The sequence below is a fragment of the Taeniopygia guttata genome, chromosome 3, assembly GCF_048771995.1.
Source record: "Taeniopygia guttata chromosome 3, bTaeGut7.mat, whole genome shotgun sequence".
Classification (NCBI taxonomy): domain Eukaryota; kingdom Metazoa; phylum Chordata; class Aves; order Passeriformes; family Estrildidae; genus Taeniopygia; species Taeniopygia guttata.
This window is the reverse complement of record NC_133027.1, coordinates 86,582,479-86,598,216: the sequence shown is the minus strand read 5'-3', so window position 1 is coordinate 86,598,216 and position 15,738 is coordinate 86,582,479. Positions and strand designations below refer to the sequence as shown.

General features: G+C 40.9%; 1 protein-coding gene across 1 annotated transcript; it reads left to right on the top strand.

Moving 5' to 3' along the window:
* Nucleotides 1-1,038: 1,038 nt before the first annotated feature.
* Nucleotides 1,039-14,248, top strand: KCNK16 (potassium two pore domain channel subfamily K member 16). The gene is given in 5 exon segments (XM_041715311.2): nt 1,039-2,772; nt 7,998-8,117; nt 8,643-8,809; nt 11,137-11,302; nt 13,421-14,248. Coding segments are annotated over 5 exon segments (885 nt in total). The 5' UTR covers nt 1,039-2,564; the 3' UTR covers nt 13,645-14,248.
* Nucleotides 14,249-15,738: the final 1,490 nt, after the last annotated feature.

The window sequence follows — 15,738 nt, the reverse complement described above, 5'->3', positions numbered from 1 at the left end:
CCATTTCCCACACCACTCAGGATTTCTCACACCTGGGTCTACTCCTGGGTCAGAGGTCTCATCAGCCCCTCTAGAACTCTCAGCCCTCATTCTAGAGAGACTGCAGACTGTATAGAGAAAGCTTACCAGATTAAAGACCAGGAAGATGGTCTCCTTAACAGTCAAGGGAAACTGAACATTCTCTAATAGGGAGGTAACAAATTCAGAGGAGAAGAAGGAAAGCAAAGGCTGAAAAGCCTCATCCCCTACTTCCCCTCTAACAAACTGGCTGTACAACCATAACCATGAACCATACATTCCAGGAACAGACCTCAGCACCTTTATAAACCCTCTGGAAGCTATTACAGCCAAGCACAGCCCGATGGATATTCTGGTCAGTGCCCTTCTACTGCAAAACCTACGTATTAGGGACAATACTGGAGCTATTCCTGGATAAAAAAATAAACCTAGGGACCATCGGGGGATTAAGATCTCAAAAACCCCTAGGGACCAGAGACACATGCAGGCCTTCACCCCAAGAGACAATATTAATTCAAACAACATAACCAGTAACTGCTCCATACCAACACAAAATAATTGGAATAAAAATATGATTACAACAGGGTTTTTTCCACTCTCTCGAGCCCCACATTGGGCGCCAAAATATTTGTCCTAGTTTAGGGCAAATTTGGAGAAAACCCTCTGAAAGGAGCCCCCAGGGAATAAACCCCCACGGCCCCTCCCCACCCACCTGGTTCAGGGAAAAATTTCCTCTGAGAGAGAAGTGGAAAAGAACCTGTTTATTCAATGAACAAAGCACTCCCCAGCACCAAAACAATTAACAACACCAGATGACAACAAAACTCTTTCACCCCTCTGAAGAGATGAACAAATCCAGAAAGTCTTTCCTGTGAGTGGTCGCCCGGGTCTGGACGCTGGGGATTGCTCTCCAGCACTGGGGATGGCTGCTGCAGATCACATAATGCAGGCTCCTGGTGTTCCTTGGTGTTTCCCAGATCCCAGTCCAGAGCAGATTGGATGATATTCAGAAAGAGGAAAGGAAAAAGCAACAGTCCAGGGAAAGAATTGGACTGCTTAGCTAACTTAACTAGGAAGCAAGCAAAGCAAGAAAGCAGGCAAAGCAAGCAAGCCAAGCAAGCAAGCAAGCAAAGCAAAAGCCAGCCAGCCAGCCCTAGCCTTTTCTAGACAGCAGACCATGGGGGGAGGTGAACCAGATGATAACAAGGCAAAACAAACCTTCACTTTCAGAGTCAGTTCTGAAAACACAGAACATAATATCAAACATAAACAGAACACACGATTGGAGATACAAACACCATAACGTCACCCTAGGACAGTATTCAAAAGAGGCTCTTACCCCAGGGTGTTGGAACAGCTCTCTTTATTCTGTGGTGTCCATGTGAGAGCGGGGCAAAAGAGAGAGAACAGGAAGTCTCAGGGGTCTATATAGGTTTTGGACAGGGTGGGCTTTCCTGGCTCTCTGCCAACCCCGTTGGGGCAGGAAGGAGGGTTTCAGGGGTTATCTTGATCAGAGTCACAAGGTCACATGAGCTCACCATAACAGCCACCTGGCCATCTTTTTCTGAATTTGTGTGTGTGTGTGTGTGTGTGTGTTTGTTTTCTTTCAGAAGCAATGTGACACAGATGACATTTGCCATAAAGCTCTTCCCACAGAAAAAATGCAAACCCAGCTCATTTCCAGTGCATGATAATTATTAAGGCTCCCATGATGAAACTGATCTCTTTTTAGCTAATGATTAACCTTAAGCCCTCCTTCCCTTTAAATATTTGTATTAAAAGGGCAATACAGAGATTGAAGGCAGTAGGCATGAGTGGTTTATTCTCTAACTCTAGAGACAAGAGTGTGGAGTCATCTGATAAGGTTCAAGAGTGGTAGGCCAGGCAGTGAGGGGACTGATTTATTAGGACTAGAAAATAAAGAGGTTCTTTTGTGTGACCCAGTTGAATTCAGGATGTTTCTAAGCTTCACCATGCTGGTTTTACTGGTGCCAGCAATGTTGGTATGGTACAAACAGCAGCTATTCACTTCTCTATTTATTCAGCTCCATAGTTTTCTTTTGGGAAGTCTGCTGTAACTAGAGAGTTTAAAACATTTTGTTGTACAGAATTCTAGTGTTTAGAATAATGCTTTACTTGTCAAGACTTTAAGAGTGGCTCTATATTCATATGACTTGGGGTAAGTCAGACAGTCACAGTTTTGATTCAGCTTCCCTGACTGGACACCAATACCAACCTCAGAGGTCTTTATTCATTTTATTGATGTCCTTGGATAAAAGCTAATAGAAGAAAGACAATATGATTCACAGTCTTATTAAGTTATAAGTGTTCACCCTTTATTTTGAATAGAGAACAGATGTGGAGGGATAAAATGTCTCTGTTAGTCTCATTTTGTAAGCCCTGATACCCTGCTGTTTTATTGAAAAACTCTCCAGGGCAGTAGCTGGGAACATGGGTGTGTGATTCCTGGTGTTTTGGGTAGGTCACATCTTGGTACAGTAACCCACAAAGTGCTGAGCAGGGACTGGCAAGGGAAGATCAGCAGCATGTGCCTCCTCACCATGCACAGCTGGCAGATCACCTGGACTCCACTGCTGGTGCTAGGGTACCTCTTTTACCTCCTCCTGGGTGCTATGGTGTTCCAGCTGTTGGAGAAGCAGGCAGAAACACATTTTTGGTACCAGTTCCAGCTGGAAAAGCTGAAGTTCCTGCCGAATTACACGTGCTTGGACAGATAAGCCCTGAAGCAGTTTGTAGAGATAAGAGGAAAGGGTTCCTATTATTTTGGCTCAAGCATTATTTTCATTAGAAGAAATTATACTATCAGGGCCAAGTAGCCTACCATGATATAAACTGATCAGCTGCCCATGACATTAAATATCTAACTTTATAAATAACTCAAGCCCATTCATATACTTCTTTATTTTGCTCTGTGGAAGTAGTTTCTTTCCACAGTCATGAATTCCCAAAATATAAGTGCATCTAGTGATGCACCTGTGCTACATTGCAATAATTTCAAATTCATGGTTCTCATCTCCCTCATTAAATATTACTGGGAATTATGAATCAGAACAAAAAACAAGAATCAAACCTAAAGAAGTAGGTTGCCCTTCCAAGATTCTCCAGACCAAATCTGAGCAAATTCTGCCCTTTTGTACTAAAACAAACAATGTACAAGCAACAACTGACAGAACCAAAGAACACAATCTTAAGCTGTGCCAAGGGAAACATAGGTTGGCTATTTGGAAAAAGTTTGGAATGGTTTACTCGGGGAGGTGGTGGAATCACCATTTCTGGATGTGTTTAAAAAAAGACTGGATGCGGCACTCAGTGCCATGGTATAGTTGAGGTGTTAGGGCATGTGTTGGACTCGATCTTGGAGGTCTCTTCCAACCTTGTGATTCTGTGAAATTGTCTGCTACCTTTGAAGGTGGTCCTGCACTTGAGGCCTAAAGAAAAGATAAAGTCAACCATCTGTTATCTATCACCTACAAGAAGAGATAAAGGGCTTTTGTTGAATTATGAGTTGTCAGTTAATGACTACTTCAATTACATTTTAATCTTTTCCTCAAAACTGGCTGGAGATAAATTACTAGACCTTTCCTGATATTATAGATATAGTCTCATAATAATAGTGCAAGAACTGGACAGAAGTCCTTGAACTTTGTATCCTTGAATCTTTGAGTTGCTTTGTGCTTAAAACATACCCAGTTGCAGAGCTGGGTGCCTAAACAGTTTGAGCTCTTTCTACCATGTCATTAAAACAGATAAAAACTCAAAACAATTTGTACTGCCCAAGTCAGAGGACTTCCATGAAGGTATATGGTTTTGATCAACAAAAAGCCCAGACTTCATATATGGATTTAAGCGAACAGTGAAGTTCAGATCAGAAATGGTAGAAAAGGTGCCTGAACCTCGACATCTACAAAGCCAATGTTCTGACTGCTAATACTTGTGGAACCTTGGACATTGGTGAGAAAATGATTAGAGTTTTCAAGAACTTGCATGCCTAAAAACATGTCTATTTTTTCCCCTTCATGGCTTGGTGGTATTACCTGTAATTCTTTTATCTCTCCGATAGTGATTGCAGAGGTGAAAACCCTGATTCTCTTTCTAAACCTAACTGTGATACTTTATGGGATTTAAAGGTTAATTTAAATCTTCACTACCCTCAGAACATTAGAAGAGGTCACACGTGTGCAAATTCTTCTCTCTCTCTGACTCCAGTGGACTTTTCTTAGGTCCACTGCTGGACACTCAGAGAATTGCATTTTGCTGCTGTGTCTCTGCTAGTAAAACACAATTTCACTTGTAAGCTGTTCCAAATTTGTCTAACTCTTACTAATATTAGAGAACACTAGTCTTCCCATATTAAATCTCTATTGCAGGGGTGCAGTTGTGTCTCTGCATGTTTTAACTATATGTTTAAGGAGGCCTGTTCCTCATGTCACCAATTCCAGTCTGAAAAGTAATAGTAGTTAAACTGCAGTGAGACACAGCCCCCAGACTCAGTCTATTCAGCTGTCAAGTATGAGACGTCTTGTCTTAATGCCCATTCTTTAAACCTAAATCTGCAATGTGAGATTCAACACAGATTTTTTTGGCATATCTATTATCACTTAGAGTGAGTTACCACTTAAAATTCATTAACTTTTGACTCTATTGTGCATGAAACAAATTCTTATAATTCCATGTCAATAAACTGCATTGATTCTGCATAGCTAAAACTGCCTAGCTGAGAGATGGTTCTGAGCTCCTAACATGAGCAGCCTGGAGCTCTGGGAAAGTGCAAATGCAAACTCTTTTATCTAATGCATCTCTGGTAGGCATACTTTGGTCAGGAAATTGTGCCAGTCTGACAGCATAACTGAGAAGCAGATGCAATGAGTAAGGAGTCTGTGTTTTGATCATGTCCATACTTTTTCAGTCTCAAAGGACATGATATGAATACAGACCAAAAGGACAAAATCCTTGTCTATGACCACAGTGGGCTGCAATGTGCATTGGCAGGGGGACAGGAGCAGAAACAGCAGGCAGTTTTTATTCGTTCCACTATATTTTTATTCTTTCCACTATAGCTTAATATAGGTTTCACATTGTTACTGTAAATTACAGCACATTGCTTTTACATACAGACAACTTCTCTCCCAAAGGCACCAGATAATGTTCACTGCCGCATCTCGCCTCTGCCCCATGAGGGCAATTCCCTTGCCGACCCCGGCTAGCTGTACACAGGATGATCAGGCAGAGAGAGGCACTTCCCACTGGACCCTGTGGGGCTTTGGGAAGCGCCTTCGTGGATCCAAATACGAGCTGATACCACCAACAAAGGAAGGAGGCGTCACTCTTCTGAGGTTAATTCCGAAGTTTAATGAGGCTCTGAGGAGAGACCCACAGCCTAACCGAACATGAAGGTGTCCAACAGAAGAGAGTGAGGTCAGGGCCTCAAACAACTACTGATATAGGGAGGGCAGGGAAACCCAATCAGCCAATGGGAGAAGACATGGGTGTGGTTCTCCAAGGGAAGGACAACCGGGGTATCCACTTAGAAGGGAGAAGGGGAGGGACCCCAGGCCATTGTCTAGTCACCCAGTGACCCAGTAAAAGCCTCCCGACAAAGGGGAAGGGTCGCCAAATGATGGACAAGTCACCCGGGAGGGGGCAGGGGCATGAATCAGGGATTTTGGGGTTGATGGACACACAGATACTGATGGGAAAACCTGGGATGGACCAAATGGGCACCAGGTGGGTACAGAGGGACAAACAATTTTGAACTGATATACAGTAGAATAGAACCTAAAAACACAACTCCACAGGTCACCAAACATGCACAGCTGCAATAACCCTTACCTGAGCTGTAGATGAAAGGAGCCTGGAGCCATTATAACTGTCCCACAAGAACAGTTTGTTGGGCGCCAGGATGCCATTTAATTCATGGGGTTCTTTCATGGGGTTGCATTTAACAGCATCAATTACACCAAGAAATCTGGCCTTGTCAGGCTGTGTCTGAAAGGTTCAACATTTAAAGTTGCCTTACTCCTCTGTGTTTGCTCTCATGATGTGAATGTAACTCCTGTGAACTCTTGTGCATTGAAATGCATAGAACTGTAAAATGTTCCTTACAGGAATAAATTAAACCTGTGATTATTTCAAAATACTCACACCTCAGTAGCTTCTGTGTGTTTCTTCGAAGTAGCGAATGAAATAAGGGGCTCTAGAAAATCTGACATGTCGAATTCTTCCCATTCTAAGAAAAGGCTTTTAATGGATAATGCAAAGTTCTTTGTCATATTGAAAATAAGCTCTGCTGACATTTCAGTCATGAGGTCATACATGATGATGTCCAGGAGCCCTCTGATAAATTTGACTGATGCTGTAGGATTTTTTTCGGAAGGAATCAAATTAGCAACTATACTTAGGGTACTCAGTCCACCAATTCAGCTCAGCTAATATTGCAGAACCTATCAAAAATCAGATACCTTGTAGTAGTTATGTGTGGGAGGGGGTCCTGGGGAAAGCTGCCCTGGGATGCCTTGGGAGACCACAGTTACATGATTCCTGTGTCCCCCCATGTCCATCACCTGTTGTACCTTCCCCGGTTTATGTCAATCAATGTTTGTGCCATCCCTCAGTTCTGGAAAGTTCCCTGTTCTCTGTTTCCCCATTGGTTCCATCCAATTAATCACTCCCTCCTTCCCCTTGTTTTCATTGGTTCAGTTCATGTCACTCCATCCATGCTCCTCCCCTGAGTCCTTTCCCTATTGGTCCATATGTACTGTCCTTCCCCAGTTATATAACCTGACACCTCCCTGGGAGGGGGCATTCGGAGTCAGCTACCCTCTCATGCGGTTGTCTCCCCACTTCCCTGACTTGCTCCAATAAACTCTCGAGAATTGAAGCTACCTGTGTGTCATCCCATCTTTCGGTGAAACAGAGATTTTAACTATCCAGGGCTCCTGTCGACAGTCCCTACAGTGGTCCTCCCTGTGGGACAAAGATCCAGGGTGACCACAGTTATGTTCACTAAAAAAGCAGTCTTTCTGGGAGTAGCTAACATTTGAATCAAGAAAGAGTATCTTCTTGGGTCTCATATTCCTGGAAACAACTAAAGCTGGGGTTGCTATTGACTCCTGTTCATGTCTTGCATCATACAAAGTCTTTTGAAGAGATGAACAAGTAATTCCTTCAGGCATTTTGCAAAATTACCAAGGCTGTTACTTAGCCTTTGTAAGGTGTGTGACAAACAAGGGGATTCTTAAAACACCAAACACTGAGCAGAAGGAAACCAATCTCCCACAGAAAATCCTTGGGGACAGCAAAGGAACACAATCTTTATTAAGGCAGTTGACAGGATATTTGATGCAGGAACAGTAATTTTTTGGCATACAGTAGTTTTTGTCTGGTGAGAGCTATCTAGAATAGCAGATAATACTTTATTAGTTAATATTTCAGACTGGGAGAAGCCTAATGTTCATTGAAAATTATATGGAAGTCATAGCTAAAAATAGTAATTCATCTTTACAAGTACTTACATGGAGGAAACAGAAATGAGCATGTTCCCCATGCCCCTGCCCACAGACACAACTATACATTTATACATGCCTAAATTAAAAACCTGAATGAGATTACTAGATTACAGAAGGAAAGAAGAGCAGCTACTTTATTTTTTTGGGGCACAACATTTTTTTTTTTTTTTCCCAGTTTGATCAGTTTGGGGAATCATCCACCCCCTTCCCCTTAGATTTCATCTAGCTGGGGAACCTACCATACCTTAATGACCTATTCTCCTCTAGCAAGAGTTCAAGTTCCTGACCAGCTCTCTTTCCAAGTTTTGCCATGTCAGCAGAAGGTCTTTTTAGTCCAACTCTATACTGTTATCAACACTGTTTATGACTCTGCTTGATCAAAATGGAAAACAGTATTTACTTATCTTTATTTCTGACATTCTTCCTCATCTTTGCTCCTCTGACCTTTTCCCCTTCAGGTCCTCATGGAAGCATGGGGAAAAGGGGTCAATCCAGAAGGAAACTCTACAAATCTCAGTAACTGGGACTTCAGCAATTACTTCTTTTTTGCAGAAACTGTTGTCACCACTGTAGGTGATCTACTCTCTTTCCTTTAAAACTGATGTTTCCTCCAACTGTCCTATAAAGCCCCCAGAAATGTGTAACTAGTGGACAGACAAGACAATCAAATACTGTGAGTATGGTTTTTTACTGGTTTCCAATTATGCCTGTTACTTTTCTGTATACAGTATTTTATACTTCCAAAAAAGCTGAGTGCCTACTTGGTACATGCAAGATTATTTTGTACATGGACAGCATATCTTTAGGTTGCTTTGGAGCACTGAGTTGCATTCCCCACAAAATCAGAGACCTATAGAAAGTTACAATAGTACCGGTCAGTAATGCTTTTCTTGTTTAATTTTCAGCTTGTAGTAATGAATGCAAAAGGCTTCATCATAAGCAATGGCAATTTGCAGACAGATTTAATTGCAGAAAATCATAGATCCACAGGTTTCTGAAGATTAATGTAGTTGAGCTTCCAAGCTTACAAATATTCCATGATGCCTGCATCTTGTCTGTAGGGCCTTTTCATGTAGCTGTTTTCTTCTTTTGTTCCAGGTTATGATAACCTGTCCCCCAGCACAGTTGCAGGACAGATCTTCTGTGTGTTTTATGCCTTATTTGGAGTGCCCCTTAATCTGGCCTTCCTTAATCAGCTGGGGAAAGCTCTGAATGCTCATCTGCTTACCCTGGAAAGATGGATGCAAAAGCCAGGACGTGCCCAGGTACAGTGTCAATTTACCATTTGATTTCACTATTTCACAGCTGCTGCTGCTAGCTTAGGTTTCCTTGTGTGAACCACAGCAGTTACATAGCCCTCTCTATCAGAAACTTGATACACTTAATCTACCTACGATAGCTTTAAAGCTATAGGCTTTTGCTTGAGGGGCCCTAGATTTGCCTTTTTAAAATCTTACTCAGCAAAACCATAGACCTGGTGACCTTGGCAGGGTATGTGCACGTACACACATTGCCAAACCAAGCTCTTGTTCTCCAGCCTATGGAAGCATCTATCCAGAGTTTAGCTCTACACTGTGCAAAGGCAACTTATTTTTATTGGCCTAATGATCTGGCTGGAATTAACTTTCCTGTTTGTGCCAGCAACTGAGCACTTCCTTCCTTTTCTTTTCTTAAAATGCAAATACTCCTCCTTACTTACAGCTTATTGGTGAGTCATTGAACTAGTCCAGACATTTTTTAATAAGAAAAGCACTGATAACGGAAAATACATGAAGGTCATTTATTACAAAGTTAGTGCATATTTCTGAGAAAAGGTTAAATGAATTAACCCCTTCAGTTAGGGAAAAGGGAGATTAGATATATGAGATATGTTGAAACATTTCAGAGTTCTGGCATAAGTTTTTTCTTTTACATTTATGAAATCTCTTGGGTCACTACATTCTTTATAGACAATATAAAGGTACCATGAAATGCAGACTTGGATTATATAAGCAAGAAATTCTTTAGCTGCATAACCTCTGCCTGTTCCCCAAACACATACAGCTCTACCACCAGAAGGATTTTCATGCTAGTATAGCTGCATCTTTCCTGAGATTTCTGATAGCAGCTCAGGAACATGATCCTTTTTCTTTCCCTTTTCCCTCCTGAGCTGAAATTTCTGACAGAACTCCTATTATCAGACAAACCTTTGGAGCTGAATCTGCTTGTTTGCTCTGGAAAGTTTATTAAAGGAAGGTGGTTTATCTCCTTATAAACAGAATTTTGTCATGCTCTGGGAAATTAATTGCAATCAGTTCTTCATTATTAATGACTTATTGTTCCCAACATTACAGGTTTATACAAGAAAGTTCTTAAAAGAGAGGTTAAAAAGCAAAATTGTTCATTTCAGTATACAGTTTTATGCAAAGTTTATTATGTAATTAAACTCTATTACAGTACTGGAATGAAGTAAATGAGAACAACAGAATTATATATCAACTATAATCATGTCAATTGGTAATTCTCAAACTCGTCTGCAAATGAGGCAAATATTATTATACAGCTAGAGAGACATGACACATAATACAGAAGTGACTTGTCAAAGTCACCCAGTCATCTCAAGCCATGTTTCTCAAGCTCAGAGCATTATTTTTTATGTGAGATAATTCAGAGAGAGAAATTAAAACATGGTATCTGGACTTTCCACTTTATAAATAGTGGTTTGGCTTTTCCTCCAGTCACAATAGGCTCATTAATAGAAGATCATACTCTGGTTTGATTGCCTTTGAGAGCATTTTTAAATAATTACAATGAGTTTGCATCAACCCACACATCATTAGTCAAAAGTTCACCAGAATGTGTTCCCTGGAAACCCATGAGTTCCTGACCATCAGTTGTAAAGTCCTAAAATCCCTTCAGGATCCATCCACTGACCATTCTTTGTACCTATCTACTGTAGTCACATATATTAAAGTAACTTATCTCCCTGAAGGCAGATGTTTGTCCTGAGAGGCACAGATCTGCCCTGTGCTAACACAAACCAGTTCTGCTCTGAGCACTTCTAAGTTAAAAATGAAAGCAGGGAAACTGACTTCACTTAGGTTTCATCCAGACATATTTTTGGCTGAGAACTTGCAAGCCACTTTATAAATCTTTGAAAGCAGTCATAGTGCAAATAACCCTAATTTGTTCTTGTCCATCTTTGCTTCATGAGTTATGTAGTACGTGGTGATCTTCCTCAAGGACAAGAGCTAGTTGACTACAAGAGCATCTCTACTTGAATTGAAATTGTAAAATGAGTATTTCATTTCAATGGCTGTCATAAAGTCTGAAAATATGACTGGAGCATTCTTGGAAACTCATTGCAAAAAGCTTTTTAAAAATCCTACTTTTTTTTTCCAAATTTTAAGATTTTTTTTCTTGCTTAGGTACAATATCTATGTGCAGAGTAAGCAGTGAGCTCAACCTTCAGTACATGGAAGGATTGGCTTATCCTTCTTTTTGTGCCATTGCTCCCAGGTGGGTTGGGTTTGGGATTCAAGAGTAAAACAGATACATCAATTTTGACAACTGCTCAATGCTCTTTAGGTGCCATCTTCCTCTTCTCTTTCAGGTAGTTCAAACACTGGCAGTGGCCATCTTCCTGACCACTGGGACCTTGCTTTTTCTGGTGTTCCCACCATTAGTCTTCAGTTATGTAGAAGGCTGGAGCTACAGAGAAGGCTTTTACTTCACCTTCATCACCCTGAGCACCATTGGATTTGGGGACTATGTAGTAGGTAAAAAAGAGCATGAACTGGATTGAGCTTTGTTGAAATTCATAACCCTAGTATAAAACTAAATACAAGGATCATAGATATCCATTCCACTATAGATCTGGTCAAGAGTGAGCTCAGCCGGACTGATAACAATGAGCTAATGTATTACAGGATATGAGCATTTTTCTCTTGACAGCCAACCTGAAAGTTGTCCAACTCATTTCACATGTGCCTCTGAACAGTCATTCAACAATGGCTGTGCCTAGGCTGGTACAAACATTATCAGGAGTGAAAGGTGGAATATAAATAAAATCCCTTTTTCAGTATTAAGTCTTTGAACCACACTCTCCTAACACTGATTTGTTTTAGCAAGTGCCTACCATTCCCAACAACAAATCATATCAAATATTAAATAATCAGTACTTAAAATGGGGAGAAGATTACTGACAACCATAGGATGCCCTGAAAGAAAACAAACCAAGTGACATTATATAGTCTTTAGACCTCTAGATTGAGAATATCATGGTAGAGACACGTAAGGGTTTTTTTCCACACACTTATTTAAACAAATGCATAATCTTAACAGATTATGTCTAATGCATTTATTTGTTAAAATCACTAGGGTTTCTTACTCACAAGTACTAGCTCTCCTCTCCTAAAGGTCATAACTATGTCCCAAAAGGAGATAAAAAAGAATCCCATGCTGAATCTGGCACTGTGGAGTTTCATGACTGTATCAGCTGCACTGATTGTTCATGCTATGGAAATATTAAACCAGGGATTAAGATTCTCAAAACCACTTAATCAAAATGGCTACATTAACCGTATTATCTAAGTGACTGTGAATCCCAGGTACTGAGGTAATATCACCCTCCAAGAAACAATCACTGATTCACTAACTTGTAGCTGTCTAAATCATCTGAGATACCCTATGTGGCTCTTGAGTAACATACAGTTAATATGGATTCAACATTTAATTTCCAATATTTTTTCCTTTGTTTTTGGCTAGGAATCACTGACTTTGAGCATCTCTAATTAATATTAGATATAACTATTTTTATTATATAGTCTCTGCTACAGGGATTTCATGCTGTGTGTCACAATCCGCTTGTAGTGGGGTGTTGTGATGGTTCGTTAGCCAATCCCAAAAGTGCAAAAAGGCAAACAACAGGGGACCATCAGTTTAATCACAACAAATGCATGTTTATTAGGGGCCAAAACAATAAATGCGATAGTGGGGTCAGAAAAGAAATAGAAGGATAGAGAGAGAGAAAAGAGGGTGATGGGAATAGCTACCAACACAGACGAGATTCTCACTTGTCCGGACGATGGGGATTCATCTTGTTGTGTCGGGGAGAGTCTCCAAAGTCCTACCCAACCCAGCAGCCTGGTTATATTCCACAGAGGAAAAAGGGGGGAACATACAGAACAATAAGAGTATTATTGAAATTGCTGTGGGGGAACAGGTGGGTCCACTGAAACCACCAAGGCAGGATGAACACAATGAAGAATAAGTCCATTGAAGTTACTGGGGAAGAGAAGGTCATGTCAATAATGGTCACACCACCATTTCCCCCCCGCTTCCTGTGGTAGGGGTCTCAGTCTCAGTCCTTGGGGAGAGGGTTCTTGATCTCCATCTGTCACAGTGGTAACAAGGCAGATGAGGGGTCTTCAGTGAGAGACCCCTAGAGTCACCCCAACAGTTCATTTGGCTTATGGGTGGAGAGTGAAGCAGGCATTGCAGCAGGCTGTCCTGTGCTGAGTCCATGCCGGGTCTTCGCCAAGTCCTTGCCAACTCCTTGCCAAGTTCTTGTCAGGCCTCGTTTAGAACAGCCAACGTAACAGTACAATGGCTGCACCTGCACTGTTGCCTTCTCCAAGCCAGAACTGCAGTGGAGGAAGGAGTTCCTCCTCGTGGCAATCAGCAGACAAATGGAGAGTGAGGGGTCCTCAGATGGCCTCTTACACTGTGCTAAGCTTAATCTGAGGGTTGGCATGAAATAAAATTTATCTATTGATGGGTCACACAAGTTCATTAACACATACACTTTTGCAAAGAGTGGAGAGGGTATATGAGTATGTACATTTAGCAGACCAAAGCTGCCAAGTTAAATATACAAATTTTCCTGGATTTTTCAGGCATGAACCCCAACAAGCACTATATCTCCATGTACAGGAGCCTAACTGCGATATGGATTGTTTTTGGCTTGGCCTGGCTGGCTCTGGTCTTCAACGTGGGAGCTGACTTGATGGAAAGATATCTTCAGCTAAAGTGGCACAAGTCTGACTTAAGCTTGGCAGAAGGAGACACCACCAAATTGGAAGATGAACCTGAGCAGCCTAGAATCCATATCCCTAGCTGAATAAGGTACAAATAAAGAATTCTTGAAACTGCATCTTCCATCTGTATCTCATACTAAGCGACCCCTGTGGATAAAGGACTAAACCACAGGTTGTGGACTGTTTCCTAAAGAGGAAATGTTTCAGATATATGGAAATTTCCACACCCTGTGTAGGCATCAGCCAGTTAAAACCCCAAGGAAGGTGCATACATGGTTACACAACTATCCCAGAATTCATTTTATGCTTCTCATTCTAAGGCAACTTCCCCTGAAGTAATAAATTGTGGCAGGATTTCTGAGAGAGAGAGGGCATGATTTATGTCTGGAATGAGATTTGAGCTCCAGCCTAGGCCTCAGATACGGGCCTTGTGAGGCCTTCCAAGCCTGTGATGCAGTAAGAAAAAGAGCTTGTGGCGCAGTTAGAAATTATATTAAAGTGTGATGTGAAGCACTGTGTTTTCTGGGTGTGAATTAGTATAGGTTTATAGTGTAGAGTTTAGTCCACTTTAAGACAAAGACAAGAAATATTAGCATGCCAATGAGAGTGCCTTTGTAAGCTGTAAACTATATTGAAGTGTATATAAACTGCCATCTTCTCACTAATAAAGGGAGAACGTTTGATTGACCACATTGGCCTGATCTGCATTTGTCCAGTCCAGCTTTCCTGTCTAGTGAGGTCCCTGGCTTTGTTCAGTCAGTTAAAACCCCAAGGAAGGTGCATACATGGTTACACAACTGTTCCAGGATTCATTTTACACTTCTCATTCTAACGCAACTTCCCCTGAAGTAATCAGTTATGATCCTCTCTCTTTCTCTAGTGGGATTAAGTTCTTATGGTCAGTCATTTTCAAAAAAATCCAGAGTGACTGCCTCCCAGCTTCAATAAGAAGTATTTCACCAAGAATCTCAAGTGGAAAAAGGTACAGAAATCTTTCTTCATTTCCAATCAGAAAACAAACAAAACCATCATCACTTATGAACACCTGCTTAATGATATCCACTCAATTAACATTCAGTTGATATTGTCTAAAATGAACATCTTTCACATAAAATGCTGTTGCATTTCTTTATTTTTGGGGCTAGAATGCTTCTATTTTAATTGTGAGGAAATTACGTGCCTGTCCAGCTCTGCCTGGACTGTTACAACTTGTCTCAGAGCAAACTGTCAGCTCAAAGCAGGTCCTTATCACAATTCATTCCACAGCCACTAGAAAACAGCACTTTAAACTAAATCTAAGAGCAAGGAGGCATCCTTATTTCCAGCCAGGTCACAAATACCATTAGAGTCTGGAATTTGTTTTGGGCCAGTTCATAGAAGAGCTATTATGCACCATAGAGAACTGATGCTGTATGTTTACTTCTTAATAAGGCCAACGATATGTTCTTGCATTAAATCCAATCCTCAGTCAGGCCCATACTGTGATTCATCAAAAACAGGGAGATTGAATTTATCCCAATTATTGTAAGTGAAAAGAAGCAGCAGCCACCCTCAAAGGAGCTGAATAACCAAAGTACATAAAAGCACCTAATAAGGGACTAGTCACTGAAATGCAGATCTGTAGTTGCACTCGCTATTAGACTCCAAAAACTTGATAAAACAATTATCCATTAATTTGGGTACCATGCTCAATCATTACTAACATGTTCCATGAGTGTTATTGTAATTATATACTCACTGCTATTTATTCAGCATGTTTATATCTCATAGTAACCATTCGAACTCATTTGTAAGTGAAATTTTAATGTAAAGGATGAGTTAAATATGGCTGGGTACACAGACTAGCCTCAAGCTAGCATATGTCTGACAGACTATAGGAACAACAAATATCAGCCTTTTGGCAGATGCTTTGATATTTCATTTTGGAGATGTGTCTATAAAACATGTAGAGACTTGTGTAGGTTTCCTTAAAACTTTGTGAGCTAGATTTTTACTTCTGAGGAGGGTCACAATAGATGTTTGTTCTTACACCTGACAAGGTCCATGTTTTCTTTGCCAGTTGCTGGCTCCTGCATAGTGCAGTATGGCTACTCAAATCAGAAATGCTGGCATATAAGAATACTGCTAATGGTTTATTCAACTGATTTAAAAACTGCATGTTCAAATGCTTATCCCAT